Source organism: Nothobranchius furzeri, chromosome 1, assembly GCF_043380555.1.
Source record: "Nothobranchius furzeri strain GRZ-AD chromosome 1, NfurGRZ-RIMD1, whole genome shotgun sequence".
Lineage (NCBI taxonomy): Eukaryota > Metazoa > Chordata > Actinopteri > Cyprinodontiformes > Nothobranchiidae > Nothobranchius > Nothobranchius furzeri.
In genome coordinates, this window is record NC_091741.1 from 78,805,563 (window position 1) to 78,823,353 (window position 17,791).

Here is a 17,791-nt window from a genome sequence, read left to right on the forward strand (position 1 = left end):
CCCCAGAAAAGCACTACGCCCTCTGTTGTAACACTCCCCAGACAAAAGAGAAATCTGACAGGAAAACCTTTCTGCCAATGCATGCATGTAAGTCTGAACCTGAGCTGATGGAGTAGTATAAATCAGGCTAAATTCTCATTTTCTTGGATAACAGCTTGTGTTTCGAGTACTCTGATGTGTGTGTGGCAGAATGCGAACAAACAACCCTGACTTTGTTTAACACGCAGGTGTCATTGGGACATTTTTGTCCATTTGGGAAGTTTTTTGCTTTTCTTTTGGACACCATTTCAACATTGTTTGTCCATATGGTACAAAATTTTGTCACAAAACCTCACTCTGGAAAATTTTTGAATTTCAATTTGGAATTTTGAAAATAGACCCAGGGAACACCATGAAAAAAACACTATACCTCTGAGTCTTTAGAGGACAAAAACGTCCGCTCGTAAAAGGGGCTATAAAGAAATTAACACATTCTTTTTTTTTTTGTGCTTTTTTTTTCATATACAACAACTTCAGTCCTGCTCAAACATATAAAACATATTAAAACATCCAGTATTTTGAAGATGTGCATTAATGTATGCATTTTTTATAGCCATTTTTACCAGCGGACATTTTTGTCCTCTAAAGACTCAAGTGTGTAGTCAATTAAAGTGAAGCCTGAGGGTTAAAAAGATGGACAGATCGTCATCATGGTATGATTAAAGCTGGGGGCCAAGTGAATGTGGCACAAGTCAGCATTCTGAAATGTGATTAATTGTTCTAGATGAACTCATTTCACACCCAAGCAAAGTTTTTGTCAAACAATCTAAAATTGTCCGATACTTTGGTCTTGGGTCATTTTGTTGATTGTTACATGCTAATTGTTAGAAATAAACAAAATCAATAGATGCAAACACGGCCTTAATTGTTTTAGGATAATAAAGTTTTCTTATAAAATGGCTTTTGTAGTAGTGTATGTAGTGTAGTGTAGTGAAGGCCTGAACAAGGAATAAATGTGACTGACGAATGCTGAAACAGGGCTGCATGATGATAATAATGCATTGAACTTATATAGCGCTTTTCAAGACCCCCAAAGACGCTTTCACACTCTCTCACATTCACACACTGCTAGTGATGGTAAGCTACTTGTAGCCACAGCCGCCCTGGGGAGGTCTGACAGAGGCGAGGCTGCCATTTGGCGCCGTCGGCCCCTCTGACCACCACTAACACAGGCATGTTGGGTGAAGTGTCTTGCCCAAGGACACAACAGCAGGATACCCCTGGCGGGAGCTTGAATCGAACCCATGACCCTCCGATCATGAGGCAACCCGCTCTACCACCTGAGCTACTGCTGCCCCAAAGAAGAGTTGGTAGTGCCTCTGCCTTGCAGAAAAAAGGCTGCAGGTTCAAATCCCAGCTGTGGCCTTTCTGCATTCCCCTGAACGCATAGGTTGGCTCCAGGTACAATGACATCCTCCCAAAGAGACGCATGTGAGGAACAAATTATTCTAATATCTATTAGCAAATTAGGGGGAAAAACAAGAACAAAAAGGTTGGGACAACTAAGTTGAAGCTTTTACATTTTCAGTGAACTAATGTTCCTGCATAAAAAACTTTTGGTTTTAATCAGCTAATTGTTTTTCACTGTTCTCTGGGTTCTAGATAAACAGCTTATCTTTATTTATGGGACATAACAAGAAAGTGCACCTCTGAGCTCGTCTAAGTAACTTTAGTAGTTCTCTTCAGTAACTTTTAACCCTCCTACTGTCTTTATGGGTAACTCTGCGAGGAAAGTTGACCATTGAGTAGGATTGATGGTTTATCCCTTGAGGTCCATGTGGCAGATGTGAGGAGTGAGCACTACCTCACCCCTGCCACGTGGACCTCAAGGGATAAACCATCAACCCTGCTCAATGGTCAACTTTCCTCGCAGAGTTACCCATAAAGACAGTGGGAGGGTTCAAAGAAATTCAGTAATATAAAAATTTTCTGACTGACAGGACTGGGGCTTTATCAACTATTCATACAGGCGAGGCTGTAATAAAATCCTTTGTGTATTTGGTTTTGATTTGTATCTTTTGTATTCAGTGGAGATAAAATGATTTAATGGATGAAGACAACATGTCCCACTGGCTTTCAGTCACCGTAGATGAAGACTGGAGCAGGCAGCTTGCTAATTTCTTTTATCCTGAGATCAAAAACACTTGAGATGGACTCGTGTTTCACTGACGTCCTGCAGGAGTCACATGTATCCTAATCTGTCATGGTTTACTAAAAGTGGCACTGGAACCTTATCCTGCTGCCCAGGGAAGAACTGGAGAAAAGGGTGGTATGAATTTTATCAAAATAAATCCACAGTTGATTTTCAGGCCAATGTGTTTGTGCAGCCCTCCTGTCTTTGCTTGTTCTCATGTAGACACGCACACCTACAACTACGGGTCAGTGAATGTGAATAAATGCATGCACACATTAGCTGGTAGAGCTCACAAATCAAGGCTGCTGGTGATGACAGTAGCTGATTGCTCTGGTGTTCTGGGAATGAGGATGAAAACAAAAACATGAATGCATGCAGACTGAAAATATATATACACACTCATACAAATCCCTGATGATGTAGAGTTTTGATGAATACAGTTTAATCCTGTGATTAGCAGATCCCAGGTGGGAGGGCCAGACGTCCTTCTCAGGGCTATCTTTTACACACCAAAATGTGGCAGCACCAAACACAATGATTGCATTTATTTCCACATAGATGGCAGGAAGGAGCTTAAAATGCAGGCAGGGATGTATTTTTTATGTTTTTGAAAGTCCTGTATTTTCCTTCTACACACAATCAAGGACTCCTTTTGGAACAAACAACTGATTACAGCTAAAGGCATTTCTTTAAAAACAAATATTTAACCATGCAACACTAAGGCTATGAAATGAACAGGGGTGGTTAACACTGGAGGATAGCCATTTGGGTCCAGCTGCTCTGTCAGAGAGGCGCATTTAAACATTAGGCATGTTTCCACTGTGGGAACTTCAGGGTAATTTCTGGGAAGTGAAACTCACTGAGAGATAAAAAGGCCCAGTCCTCTCAGCTGTTGAGTCTCTAGAAATTCAGCTCTTTCAGGACTTTGCACAGACCTCAGCATATGGCCACTGCTTCAGCAGGGAGTGATGTCACTGATCAGTGCCAAAGAAGCTCTACATTAACATTAAATGTTTTTATTCTGTTGAAGTAAAGCAATTTAATCCATTCTGAGGACCAAGAGCTGCTGTGTGATGCGTTTTTGTTGTTTAAGTTCAGTTTTTTGGAGTGCTCTGTGGGACAACAAAGCCCCATGAATTACGTCGTTTTGGGGTAATTCTGCTGCGTTTTTCTGTGTCGGGAGTTTAGCAACGGCAATTTTAAAGCAACGCGATTGGTGCTTATTTGCTTGTGCTTTCATTTTGCTTTGCAGAATGCCGAGTTTTTTGGACGATGTCAGCTGATGTCATTTCCTACTGAGTTACAACCAATAAGTGTGAGTTAACCAAAACTTCAGCTCAGCCACTCTGCTTTGCAAGTAACTAACCAGGTACTAAAAAAGTTCCTGAAAATGACCCATTCAACCGGCCTGATGAAGTGGAGACACATGCACATGAAGCATTTGCTTCATTTTGTCCCGCCCCTCCCCATTGAGGAAGTTCCTGACCTGCACGCTCCTCCCTCAGACTGTAAGCACTAACATCCACTCTTTCTCATTTGTAAGCAGCAATTGGGTGATTTCATCTCTGCAGTTGCGAAGAAGTGATTTATTTCATATCTAGTCGGTACTTTGATAATGCCTAGAATGTGAAAATCCATGTTGCTAGATCTGCTTTCTTCTTTGTCTTCTTCATCGTGGCCCATGATGCTTTTCTGGGAATCTAGCCTTACATTCTGAAATAGGTGAGATTCACACGGGTGAAGGTGGGATTTTCTGGTTGAAAAAAAATCTCAAAAGAAAATTATATTTATTATTATATTATTATTATTATTATATTATTTGAGAACAAATGACACCCCCATAGTGCCAACGATGACTTTTATCTTATATGGGCCTATCCTCGCTCTGAAAGGTGAAAAATAGCATGACATACAACCTTTAAAGTGACAATTTTCCTTGGCGATTGGAGGTAGTACATACAGGGGTGAACTGGCCTATCTGGCATTCTGGCACTGTCCCGGTGGGCCGCTTGCCCAGCTTGGGCTGACACAAGCACCCCCAACCCCACATTCTCACATTTGGTGAGACAGGCGAGTTGAGCAGCAACTCCTTCCTGGAAAAAAAAATCCCTGGGAGCGCTATTTTCAAACAAGTACTTTGTCAGATCGTTCAACCTCCAGCAAGATGACAAGCACATCAGACTCCCTTTTAAAACTGGCAACAAGTGAAGAGGTAAATATGTACATCAACAACATTTCTGAATGGAGAACGTTTGTAGCTGTTTTTGAACCTAAAACTATCTGATAATCATTAATCAGATGTATTTTTCTATTTATTTTAATCAGTACAATTCCTTATTCGTTTACATGGATGGGGCTGTGAGTAGAGTTTGTACTGCAGCCAACCACTAGGAGGCGTTTTGGTGTCCTTTGCCTTCAGCTTCTTGTATATCTAACTTTTATTTTCAAATGTGTTGTACAGGGGGGAACGTTTTTGCTTTGTTGTGACATAAAATGTAAGATAGACATACAGTGTGGTGTTTTTCTTCTTTATTTTTGTGTATAGTGTGAAGCTTTGTTGTACGTGATTAATCAGCACAGGAGAGAAACATTTAACCTGTTTTTAGTGTATTTCTCCATTTCTCCCTCCCTCTGTGTGTATTCTCCCTCGCAGGCTACAAGTGTTTGATTCGCTGCCTTCCCTGCATATTAATGAGCAGGGGCTGAGGGCAGCCTTTAAAGACTGGCTCTCCCTCTCCACACCAAACGACAGCGACAGATCTGAACGCTCTGAGTGGAGACGCGTTCAGGACGCACGGAGTTCCGCGCTCGGTACAGACTCCAAGAAGTGGAAAGATCTCCTTCTGCACTCTCCAAGTCTTCGGACCTGAAGTGGATCTTATCTTTATCCCATAAATCTTTTTGTATCGAGGAATCAGATTTTAAATAACGTTTTTAAAAGTTAAAACATGCATCGGTGCGCCGTGGTGCTACTTCTGTTGGTGGTGTCCTTATATTTAATGAACACAGAAGGTAATTTGTTTTCTTTTACTCGTTTAGAATCGAAATGTCCGTGTTTGCATTTAATACGGTAATCGAGGTGGGGGGTTTAGTTATATATTTTTTCTATTTTAAAGGGAATAATGAAATGATTAAGACCCACAATCGTTTTTCTAAAGTTTTTTTTTTAAACATAGGACAAGAAACAAGTAAACACCAACAATTGAATGATTGATGCACTCTTTTTAACACATACAACTTCATGGTTTTGTTTACAAGCTTTTTGTGACAATAAAAACAAATTTTGACTCAGATGTTTAGTTCTTCCATTTATGATAATACATTTTTATTTGTTGTTAAATATAAATTAGGGGTAAAAGTGATTCCAAGTTTCTCAAGTTTGCATAAACAAAACTGAAAATTAAAGGCAATTTGTTCAGGTTTGTTATTTAATTGCTCACAGGAACATTTTTTTTCCTTTTCTAATCCTGATTCAATAATGTTTAACATGGTTGAGGTTTAAATATGTTTATACAGCATAATTTTTGTTGGTGCAGGAAAAAGATATTTGCAGTTTTTGCATCCAGCAAGCTCTTATGGTTGCTTGGAAACTTTGTTGTTGTTGCTTCACTGAGATAGTCCATCACCGTTTTGTAGTGCAAATGCAAACATTTATTCTTACTTGTCTGGAAAGTGTCTGAACTGCTTCTTTCCTCCCTTTGTTGATCTGTATGATTCCTGTTTTATTTGCTATTTGTTGTCCCGTGTGTTTGTGCTCGGTGTTGGTTCCACTGAGGGGCTTTTGGTGACAGATTTAGTGTTTGGGGATCAGCACAGATAGCAGGTGATGGATTGAGGGAGCCTTGGACTATCTGGGTCATCACAAATCTACAGCCCAGGAAAACCAATTTCCTCTGCTTCTTTATGCGGCAACATGGAGTTGTGATCACTCAACAGCCTGAGCTGGGAATGATGATAAATGTTTGGTTACTTTAGAAGTGCGATGAACAACTTTTTGAATAAAATTGTCATCTTAAATTATGGATGAAAAGTGACTGATTCATGTTTAGGAGAGTTAAGAAAATTGATTTAATTAATAAAAGGTAAAGTGTTAAATGACTTCTGTTACCTTGAGAAATGTGAAATGTTAGTATATAAATAAATGTATAATTCAATCATAAACTTTTACTCATGTCCCTCTATAATCAGATCCCAATCCTTCCCTGTGCGTATCGAGTGTGAGTAATTGTGAGAAAGCTTATTTATTCTCGCTTTCAGTCTCTTAAAGCCTTCAGGGGAAATGTAAAGTCTTGACAGGAACAAAACTTAGACTGACGTGTTTTGCATCTTTTCGACAGCGTACAAGTGCAGGTGCACCAGAAAAGGACCAAAGATCAGATACAAGGATGTGCAGAAGCTGGAGATCAAACCCAAACACCCCTACTGCCAGGAGAAGATGATTTTGTGAGTGATAGGATTCGATTTCCTTCTGTCACTCTGACTTCGCTGCTTTCTTTCTTTTGTTCTCTGTGACAGCTGTTCTTTTTACATAGATTTGGTTGTTCCTGTTTTGTTTCCTATTTTTTCATCTTCCTTCCTTATTCCTTTTCTTCCTACCCAACAAATCACAGAATCTGACCAAAATTAAACCTGTTGCTATCACACATTTTTCAGATTACGTATATGAAGACACACACACACACACACACACACACACGCACACACACATCTGTTCTAAACCCCTTAGAGCAGTTTTTACTAGGAAGAGGATTTGGATCGTGCTCCACCTCCAGGAGGTTGGAATGTCTCGTTTGGAAAGGACGGGAAAGATGGAGAACTTTCTAGAACCTTTTGCTACATTCACGCGCTCTCCGTATTAGGCTGCATTTATTTCAGAGCTAAAACAAAGCTGTGGAGTTTTACTACCATATGCATCTCTAACAATGTGTTTTTACATGTTAAAGGACGATTGTTACTTTCTAGTCAGGTTACTGCATCCTGACCTCTGACCTCCCTCAAAGCTCTTCCTTTGATCTCTAATGTCAGTATGATCCATCCGCACCACCCCTCTGCCGTCTGACCTTTAACCCATGAAATCACAGCTCAGGCACACAGACTGCTATTATGTTCAATTTGAGCCGTCATGGAATGCAGCCCGAACCTCCCTGTTGATAACAGTCTCTCCTGTTCTGCACACTTACACACAGAGTGGAGAAAAAACAGGCCAGCAGCATGTCAAACTAAGGTAAATACGCTAAATGAATAGTCAGGAATGAGAGTTTTGATCATAATTTAGTGCAATGTATTTGAAGTTTGTAGTCAAATCTCCAAGGGAGGGCCCAGCAGATGGGAATGCTGTCAGCTTCCAGGGAGACTGTTTTGTTTTCAAGTCACAAGCTCTGCTGCCACCTGCTGCCAAATTACAACCACACACAGAACATTAGCTGGGCAACAGCATGGAACAGTTTGTGTCTAAGTCTGTGTAGTCAGCGGGGGTGAAGTCTCCACTCTAATATTTAAATTTATTTCAAATATCTTGTTCAAGTATTTAAAATATTAAAGGAATGCTTTGCACCTTTTTTATACTTTTAAATCATTTTTTGAACCAGTATGTGCTAAAACAACCCTTTGCAGGGTTAATTAAAGGCCACCCAGCCCCTATCGCCCTCTGTGGCCAGAATATTCTACTTCCAACTTCAGACTGGTGTCCGATCTGTTGGGAGTCAGAGAAAACTGAGCTGACAGTCTGCAGTCTGTACGTTTCCTGCATGTTTTAGAACATGAACACAGTGGATTTGTTTAATTTAGTGATGAACCACTCTTGTGAACACTAAAGAAGGCTGGAGAGGCATTTCAGCTGTTAGATTAAGGAGTTAAAAGCAGAAACAGCCTATTTCCCTTTGAGGTTGTGTTTGGTCCGTTTCCAGGGAAACAGCTGAAACTCATTTAAAACATTTTTTCTTCACAAATATATGTAATTTGTTTCTGATATTTTATCCAAATATATGAAATTGCCCACCTAAATAAAGACTGCATTGGAAAAAAAACTATTAAATAGGTACTGCGTAAAGTGGCCATATTTCAATACCACACCCTATAATATAAAATTTTCAATTCAAGTCAGTTTATTTTTACAGCACCAACTCACAACAAGTGTCATCTGAAGGCATTTTACAAAATAAACATTCCAATTGAGCCTACTTATCAGTGCATTGCATTCAGTTCATTATGCCAGTTAGTTAAAAAAAATTCTTCTATGTAAGAAAACCCAACAGATTGCATGAAGTCACTGACTTGTGTCAGAAACTTTACAACATTCCCCATACTAAGCAAGCATGTAGCAAAAGTGGAGAGGAAAACTCACCTAGAGCCCTTTTTTAGAAGAAACACCATGCCGGCAAACCGGCGTAATATTACCACAACTGTGTGTTATAAACGTGTCATGCCGGCATGGCGTTGCACAAATTTTGTGGCATTTGTTCCGCCTCGTTGGTAGTAATATTGAAGTGTCTGTCCTATAAACGGTGATTGCGCCTTGGCGCAACAGAGAGAGGTGTCGTGATCACGTGGGGAGTTACTGCCGAGCTCTAGCCAGCAACTATATTGAAAATGAAAGTAAAAATGGGCCGTAAGTTTTGCTTTTGTAAACAGAACCAACTGAGATGGCAAACTGGAGAGCTGCAGTGCTCCTGGAGACTCTCTCCGTTAGAACTGGTGGTCAGATCGCCAGAGACTGCTCAGGCAATGTGGGGGACAGATAGCCATAGAGCTCCGGGAGTTGACGTCACTTCTCCCGGCATGCAACAGTTCAAATCGAAACTGCGCCATATTGGCAGGCAGAAGCCCGCAGCTGGACTATTTGTTATTGTCAGAAAACTCAAACAAACGGGAAATATGGTAGATTCCTGTTGTGCCCCAGGATGCAGAACAGACGCGGACGACATAAGGAATGAGACATCTACAGGATTCCTTAAGATCCGGAGCGCCGCAAACGTTGGATCATTGTAATAAAACGCGTTAGTGACCGGGCTAAAATGAAGCTGTGGGACCCCGAGAGTAAAGGTTTTCACTTATGCAGCGACCACTTCATATCAGGTACTTAAACCCTCAACTGTGTATGGTATTTATTTTAAATGCTTTTATTACGATTCTTAGTGGGCTTCCTAAACTTATTTTGGCGTGGCTTTTTCTGTCTTATTACTCACAGCAACAAGTAAACATCACGTAAAACGTTGCCTCGTGAGTTCTGCGTGCTGCCGTTTACGTGTTTTATGATCACAGCAATAAACCGGCTAAGCTGTATTTAATTTTTAAGCAATGGTTGATCAATTGTCAGATCACACATGAAAAGCACTTTGGATTGCTATTATCTGTCTCACCGAGACGGATCTCAGACAGATCCTGAGACTCTCCTGCCTGACATATTTATTTTATTCACGGAAAAAAATCAGACTAGTGATTTCTCTTTGCATTCAGTTTCAAACAGCACAGCACTCTATTGAAACTACTTACATGTAAATCTATGTTATTTGTCCATCCATCCATTTTCATCCGCTTATCCGGAGTCGGGTTACGGGGGCAGTAGCATCGAGAGGCCCAGACTTCCCTCTCCCCAGCCACTTGGGCCAGCTCCTCCGGGGAAATCCCAAGGCGTTCCCCGGCCAGGTCCGGTAAGAAGTCCGCTCCGACATCTTCTGGCGTTTTTAAAAAGTATCCCAGGGGCACGGTAAGGGTCGGAGATGTTTAGTCTAATTAATTTCTGACTATATAAAACGATTTTTTCGGTTTTAAAGTGTGAAGTAAACTCCGGCAAAGTAAAATCCAAGCCGATCCCGTTCATTTTGTTTACATTTGTTGCCTGCCAACGTGGCGTCTACTCTCTGAGAGTCACGTGACGTCCGGAGCTCTATAGGAGCTGCTTGTTTAAAAAGCCAATCGCTGCTTTCATCACAAAAAAAAAATCCAGTTATGTCCAAGATACACAGAAGTCCGCGGCAGTGCAGAAACCGCCCCCATACCCTCTTGATACTGCCATTGCCTAATATTTTATAAAAGGACATGATTGTGCCACATTACCGCCACGATCTGACCAGGTATAAATGACCTAGGGCTCCCTTATGCCGCCACAGCTTTGTGGCAAAGTGATTGCATTGTTTTTTTTAAACGGCCTTTACAGGAGGAACCTGTTTAAGGGGAATTACAGTATATATATATATATATATGTGTGTGTGTGTGTGTGTATACATATATATACATACTTACTATATATATATATATATATATATATATATATATATATATATATACATATATGTATATATATACATATATATATATATGTATATGTATATATATGTATATATGTATATGTATATATATGTATATATATATATATATATGTATATATATGTATATATATATATACATAAACATATATATATATATATGTATGTATATATATGTATGTATATATAGACAGGTTGTATTTATTCAGACCAAAACAAACAAAACAACAGAAGCATTCCTAACCCTAACCACATCTCACAGCCTTATTTGTGAGTGTGTTACCTGCCACCCAGTCATCATTCAAGGCTGCTCTATTAGCATGATATGGGGGCCACCAGCCATGAGAGCCGGGTGAAAAATGAGCCTCAGCGGGCTCCGGAAAGCCACAGAGAGAATGAAAGCAGGAGAGAAATGAGCATGAGAGTCCCCTCTCTTCGTGTTTGGCTCACGGATTTCAGTTTGGCATTCTGAACGGCAGCTCCAAAGCACACACTTGCACACGTACGCGTACACACACACACTCACCAAATAACCCATTTTTTGTCTCCTTGTTTTCCTAATTCATTTTTGTTGTTTCAAAATTCCTAAACTGAGTCTTTTATCAGTCATCTTCTCCTTTCTCTTTTATTTAATTCTCAGTCTCTGTTCTTATCATTCAAGGGTGTTTAAAGCCGCAGCGTCCAGCTGCCCAGGTGAATGTTAATGAGCAGTAACTAAAAGCTCAAATTAACACAGTAATGAGGTTAAACTTTCCTCCTGTTGAGCTGCTTAGCAGATATGAGTCCACTCGCATGCCTGCATACACAAGCAGTTTGATGCTCCTCCTCACATTTTAAAGAGTCTGGTACTCCATCAGTGAAGCACACACAGCAATCTAATAGCAAGACGACTTGACAACTGAATGGGCAGGATAGAATATCCAGAACACTAATCAAATTCTTATTGCGGCTGACTTTACGAGTCAAGTCTTTTTTCCTTCAGTCTTTTAGCATTCATGATCTGCTGATTGTGTTGGTGGATGGGGGGCCTACCCTTTTTCCCAGCACATTCAGTTGGGTTGAATAAGCCACATGCAGGCAGGCTGTCTCTGTTATTACCTCAAATAGAGGGCTGAAGACAGACCTTTTCTTTCAGGCGGCGTAGATGTTACATTTTTAAGTGGCAGAAGCATAGTATTGCTGTTTTCCAAGAAGTTCACTAAGTTGTGCAAGCTGATCCTTTCAGTTGTGGGAAGAATTCAACTACAACTAGTGCATTCAGAAGACTTTAAATGGTATTCAGGTGGTTTGAAATGCTGCTAAAGGTGATTTAGTTATTCTAATGATCAAACTGACACGACGATTTCAAATTTGCACTGTTGTTTGAATGCATAAACTGAGAACAGTTTGGGAGTTTTGAGGATGGATCTGGCAGACTTTAAACCTTCATTTAAACAAATAGAAATGTAGACTCATTCAGCTTTAAGTTTTGATTCATATGTTTTAGTTATTATCTAGAAATAGCACACAGATTGGTGCTCTGGCTAGACAAAGCTCCAGCAACTCCTGGCCACTGAACATTATCATGCCACCATTGCATACGTTTGCAGCTGTTGTGTTTTTCCAAACTCTTAAAGTCAACTTTTTTTTTTTTTTGTTCCTCGCCTCAGTGTGACGATGGAGAATGTGTCTCGATTCAAAGGTCAGGAGTACTGTCTTCATCCCAAACTTCAGAGCACAAAGAATCTGGTGAAATGGTTCCGCATCTGGAAGGACAAGCACAGGTACCCTCCTAAGCATTACGAGTATTAATTGCTACAGCAGTAAACAGGTTATACTACAGGTGTGTGTTGCAAATGATCACGTGGGTCTGCCATGATAGACATCAACAGTGAATTACGGGAGAAATGAACAGAGGGGAAAAGAGGCGACTGAGGTTGTTTTTTTTTTTTTTTTTGCCAGTTTAACCTGGTTTTCATTAGTTCAAGCCAGTTCACTTGTGGGAAGATTTAGCACACCTGGGTGGGACTCATCAAGAGCGGTAGATAAGTCAAGTGTTAGCTAGCTTACGCTCTACCTGCAGCTGTTAAATGATGTAAACAAGTTGCTGACTTTGCCATCATGGTGAAGGGGCGGTCCCATAAACAGTGTGATGTCACATGCAAAAGCTCAATCGGCTAGAAACCAGCAATATGATATTTATCAGTGGAGATGATACAATGAATTGCGATACTAAACGCCAGATGGTATTTGCAGTTTTTAAGACAGAATTTAATTGGAAAACTCAAGCCAGATGCTTTGAAAATGCATTCAGTGTTGTCGCAAGTTGTACCACCTTCATTCTGTCAGAATGCAGAATTTGAATTGCATTATCAATTAAAATGAATCAACACAGTTCTTTTAAATATTGACTCAATACCATCACATGAAATATTGCAATATTTCAGTGTATCGATATTTCCTGACATCTCCAGGTAATTAAGTATTGTTTCAGTGAAATAGTATTTTATCTATAATTGGATAAGTTAACTGCTTTATAAATTGAGATGAAAACTCCAGGTTATGTTTGTTAATGAGAACATGTAAAGTAAAGGTTGAAAAAAGAGCCCCAAACATATTTATTTATAATGCAGTTTAACTTATAACAGGTTTTTATTTTTTTGAAGATTTAGGAAAACTGAAGAGGATGAAACCCTCCTACTGCTTGCAACGGATTCTTTTAGCTTATAGGAGAAATACAAATCCAATGCAAATTGATTCTGTCCAAAGTATTAGCATAAAATATGCAACAGAAAATCATATCCATGATCCAAGTGTTGACCTAATTCTGGATCTCTAATAATATTGCAAGATATTGTATGATTGGCAGGACATGTTGTGAATGACTCTTCACTACACACATAAAATCATTTTATCTCAGTATGTGTAAAATTTTAAAGTGTTTTGTGTTTGCTAGGCTCACCCAGCTGTGGTAGCCAACTTGAACTAGGATCACTTATAAAGTTTGTCCTGAAATATTTTCTCAGTGTTTCGTAAGTAAGTAAAAATTGTTTACCTAGGACCTTTCACAGTTAGATTCATCACAAGCGCCGTACGACGTAATTAAATAAAAATCTGTTCAAATTTACCCAAGTGGTTAATGAGATATTTTAATTTCCTTGTCATTAGTGCCCACATTTTGCCATTTAGCAGACTCAATCTAGCACAAAAATAAAACACAAAGAGGATCAATACAAACAAAAACAGAGAAGACATCAACCAGTATAGCTTTTTAACCCACCCACTGTCCTAATGGGTGTGACCCCACGAGGAAAGTTGACCACTGAGCAGGGTTGATGGTTTATCACTTGGGTCCATGTGGCAGGGGTGAGGAGTAAGCACCACCTCACCCCTGCCACATGGACCTCAAGGCATAAACCATCAACACTGCTCAGTGGTCAACTTTCCTCGTGGGGTCACACCCATTACGATAGTGGGAGGGTTAAACTAGCGTATGTTAGCATTCATCCTTGTTTTAGCCATTTTTCATCAGAGAATCAAGATTGTTAGTTAAAACACACGTTGTGTTCTATCATCAGCTGTAAAACTGCAATAAAAGACCATTTGGCTGAGATGTAAACCTAAAAGAGGCTAACTTTATGGTTGCATTTGCACCTTGACCTCTTAACACACATGCACAAACAACCATTTGCATCAACTTTTGTTGTGTGACTTTAAATCATCATTACTTATTATTAATATTTGAAAATGCAAAAGATTAAACAAATTTTGCTTAATCCTACAGGGTGTACGAGGCCTAAAGCACTGGCTTGACCAAACACGTGGATCAAACATGACGTCAGCGGGACTGTCTCGTGAAGTACACGATCTGATCTACAGTGATGCGGTTCTTCTTCAGATACCCTTAAAACACACAATGAGTTATTTCTATTTTGTATATAATATGATGGGCATCAGTTTAGTTACATCACTCACATGTCCAGTTTTTACAGTAACCGGCTGTTTGTCAGAAGAGGAGGACACATCACCATCTGTAATCAAACAGCTGTAGGTTGGTTCAGGTGATGCTTTAAAGGAACATTTCCTTTGCTTTACCTCTTCTGGTTCCACAAAATAGAAACTGTGTGTGAAATTATGGTGAGACAAACAAATACTCATTGGAAAAATACAGAACTGTGGATTCAGAATACTTGTTTATTTCTTCACTGTCAGTTTTTTGGGAGGCTGTTGCAACAACGTCATTAAGAGTCTTTTTGTAGTTGTAGAAGAGAGTGTGAGATGCAGACGCTGCTGTTAACACACTTTAGAGAAGACTCCCCAGTGCATGTGTGTGCATGTGTGTGTGTGTGTGTGTGTGTGTGTGTGTGTGTGTGTGTGTGTGTGTGTGTGTGTGTGTGTGTCCACCAACTTATTTGTTTCTCTCATTCAATCTGCAGGGTGTAGATTCAATAGATAACAGATAATTACTACATTTGTGCCATGGCTACATAGAACACCATATGTTTGTGATATTAAATATATTAAGGAAGCATTACTTCATAATATAAACTTTTCTTAGTTTATTTTTTATGCATCTCTTGAAATAAATGTGTAATAAAGCAATATTTCATACAAACTCTACTACTTGGACAAAGTGACATTTATAAGCATTCTCTAAGAATAAAGCTTGTAGTTATTCAATTCATCAAACACACATTACGTTTATATTATTCATCTTTTAACCGGATTATAGTACTTTTTTTATTTATATATGTAGACATTTAAAACAAACAATATTTTTAAAGGATCTGAAGGATAGTTTCATTTAGTATTATTCCTACTTAGATGTTCCGTTCATGGAGACAATTTTCTGAGACAGGTCGAAACAAAAGTACCTGGCTGAATGCTAACAAGAACATGACAGCCAAGAGAGGATTATAAGACACCTTTCGTCAAACATTTTGACAGGTCTATTGTTCTTTGACCTTTCATTCCTATTGTTCATTTGACCCTTGACCTTGCCCCCCCTTCCTATCATTAATCAAATGGACAGGTGTATTGTTCAATCTTTGCCCCCCCTTCCGTATCATTAATCAAATGGACATGTGTATTGTTGATCGTCCAGATGGTTTAGACCCCCCACGCCGCATCATCAATGGCGTATTGTTGAACGTGTCCAGATGGTCTAGACCCCCACGCCGCATCATCAATGGCGTATTGTTGAGCGTCCATGATATCCCACGTCATAGGCTAATGTGTGTAATGGTGTGTGGTTTCTTTTTTGTGATAGCCCATCGGTTCCCACAGCCCCTCCCTTCTGAGTGTAATCCTATTGTGTTTAACTCTTTAAAAGCTCAGATCTGTCCGAATGGTGAAAAGCCGAGCTCTAAGAAAAAATGATGAACCACGAGGAGCTGAATGAAGCACCAGGCCGCGCTGAAGAGGTGCCTACAGACATGGCTCACTGACAGTGGATGAGTGCGGCCTAACTGTTGTGAATGACAGCCCCACACACTGTCAAGTACCTATGAAATGGTTGTACGTTTCCTCAAAGTTAAAGAATCTGTTTTTGTAGTAGCAGACAAGATGGTATGGTCTGCTAGCTCTTGAGTGAGTGGCAGAAGCTGAAGTCAATGCATGAACTTTTGCAGCCTTTTGCTGAACACACACAAACTCTTCAGAGTGACACATTTGTCTATGTCATTAATACTCTCTTTGAGATGTTCACGTTGGATTTCGTATGTTCAGTCTTAAATTTTGTGTTTAAATGTGTTATTTACATGCAGCTCACTGACACTTTTTGACCAGAACTAAAACTATTGTGTAAAACTCTCTGTCCAGCAGCACATCAAATTAATGGCTGTAAGCACACACACACACACACACACACACACACACACACACACACACACACACACACACACACACACACACACACACACACACACACACACTTCTCTAAGAAGTAAAAGGATTACATTCAAACATTTCTATCACTTCACAAAAGCAATGGTTTACCATCCTAAACCATTTATGGTCCTGTTGTAAACCACCATGCATTCTCAAGCCTATAAGAACAAAAGTTGATCCTTACCTCAGCGTGAATGAAATGGCTGTACGTTTCCTCAAAGTTAAAGAATCTGTTTTTGTAGTAGCAGACAAGATGGTATGGTCTGCTAGCTCTTGAGTGAGTGGCAGAAGCTGAAGTCAATGCATGAACTTTTGCAGCCTTTTGCTGAACACACACAAACTCTTCAGAGTGACACATTTGTCTATGTCATTAATACTCTCTTTGAGATGTTCACGTTGGATTTCGTATGTTCAGTCTTAAACTTTGTGTTTAAATGTGTTATTTACATGCAGCTCACTGACATTTTTTGACCAGAACTAAAACTATTGTGTAAAACTCTCTGTCCAGCAGCACATCAAATTAATGGTTGTAAGCACACACACACACACACACACACACACACACACACACACACACACACACACACACACACACACACACACACACACACACACACACACACACACACACGCACACACACACTTCTCTAAGAAGTAAAGGGATTACATTCAAACATTTGTCTTTGACTAAACCATTCAAACATTTCTATCACTTCACAAAAGCAATGGTTTACCATCCTAAACCATTTAAGGTACTGTTGTAAACCAGCCTGCATACTCAAGCCTATAAGAACAAAAGTTGATCCTTACCTCAGCGTGATGCTTTTTAAGATCTGTTGAGCTTTCTTAAAGTTCATTCTAAACAATTTTGCACGGCCAGCGACTTCTGACAAAGCAAATGACTTCCTTTTTGTTCTGCAGGTGGCGGTAAGTTTTAAAACAAAGATCTGGCTGAACCAAATCGTCACAGAAACAACACACAAAAAGCAAATTACTTTTTTTTTTGCAGGTGGGCTGAATTGAAAGAGTGGCGGGAAAGTTTTAAAACAAAGTTCTGATTCATTCTAACCAAGTCGGCATGGTAACAATTCACAAAAGCAAATGACTTGCTATTGTTTCAAAGAGCTATTTAGGTGAAAGCTTAACCATCGCCTCCTGCCTTTAGAGTCACATTTTGTTTTCACTGTCACACACACACACACACACACACACACACACACACACACACACACACACACACACACACACACACACACACACACACACACACACACACACACATTGCTTCCTGCCTCAGAGAAAAGATTTGATCCATTTTGTAGGACCTATAACAGCTGAAATAAATAAAAAGCTGTTTATGAGGTTTGTTTTTTGGGAGGGGTGGATTAGTAAAGTCTCAGAGCAGACGTACCTCTGGTCAAACCTTTAATGACATACCTCCCAGAATAGTTAAACTAAGGCACATGCATGCCGTAAACGGATTTAC

The 17,791-nt window shown here is 39.7% G+C and overlaps 1 protein-coding gene across 1 annotated transcript; it reads left to right on the forward strand.

Moving 5' to 3' along the window:
- The first annotated feature begins 4,916 nt into the window (after positions 1 to 4,916).
- Positions 4,917 to 14,603, forward strand: cxcl14 (chemokine (C-X-C motif) ligand 14). Its single transcript, XM_015976553.3, has 4 exons — positions 4,917 to 5,185; positions 6,511 to 6,616; positions 12,087 to 12,200; positions 14,201 to 14,603. Exons 1-4 carry the CDS (start codon positions 5,122 to 5,124, stop codon positions 14,214 to 14,216), a joined length of 300 nt encoding a protein of 99 aa, XP_015832039.1. The 5' UTR covers positions 4,917 to 5,121; the 3' UTR covers positions 14,217 to 14,603.
- The last annotated feature ends 3,188 nt before the right edge of the window (positions 14,604 to 17,791 follow it).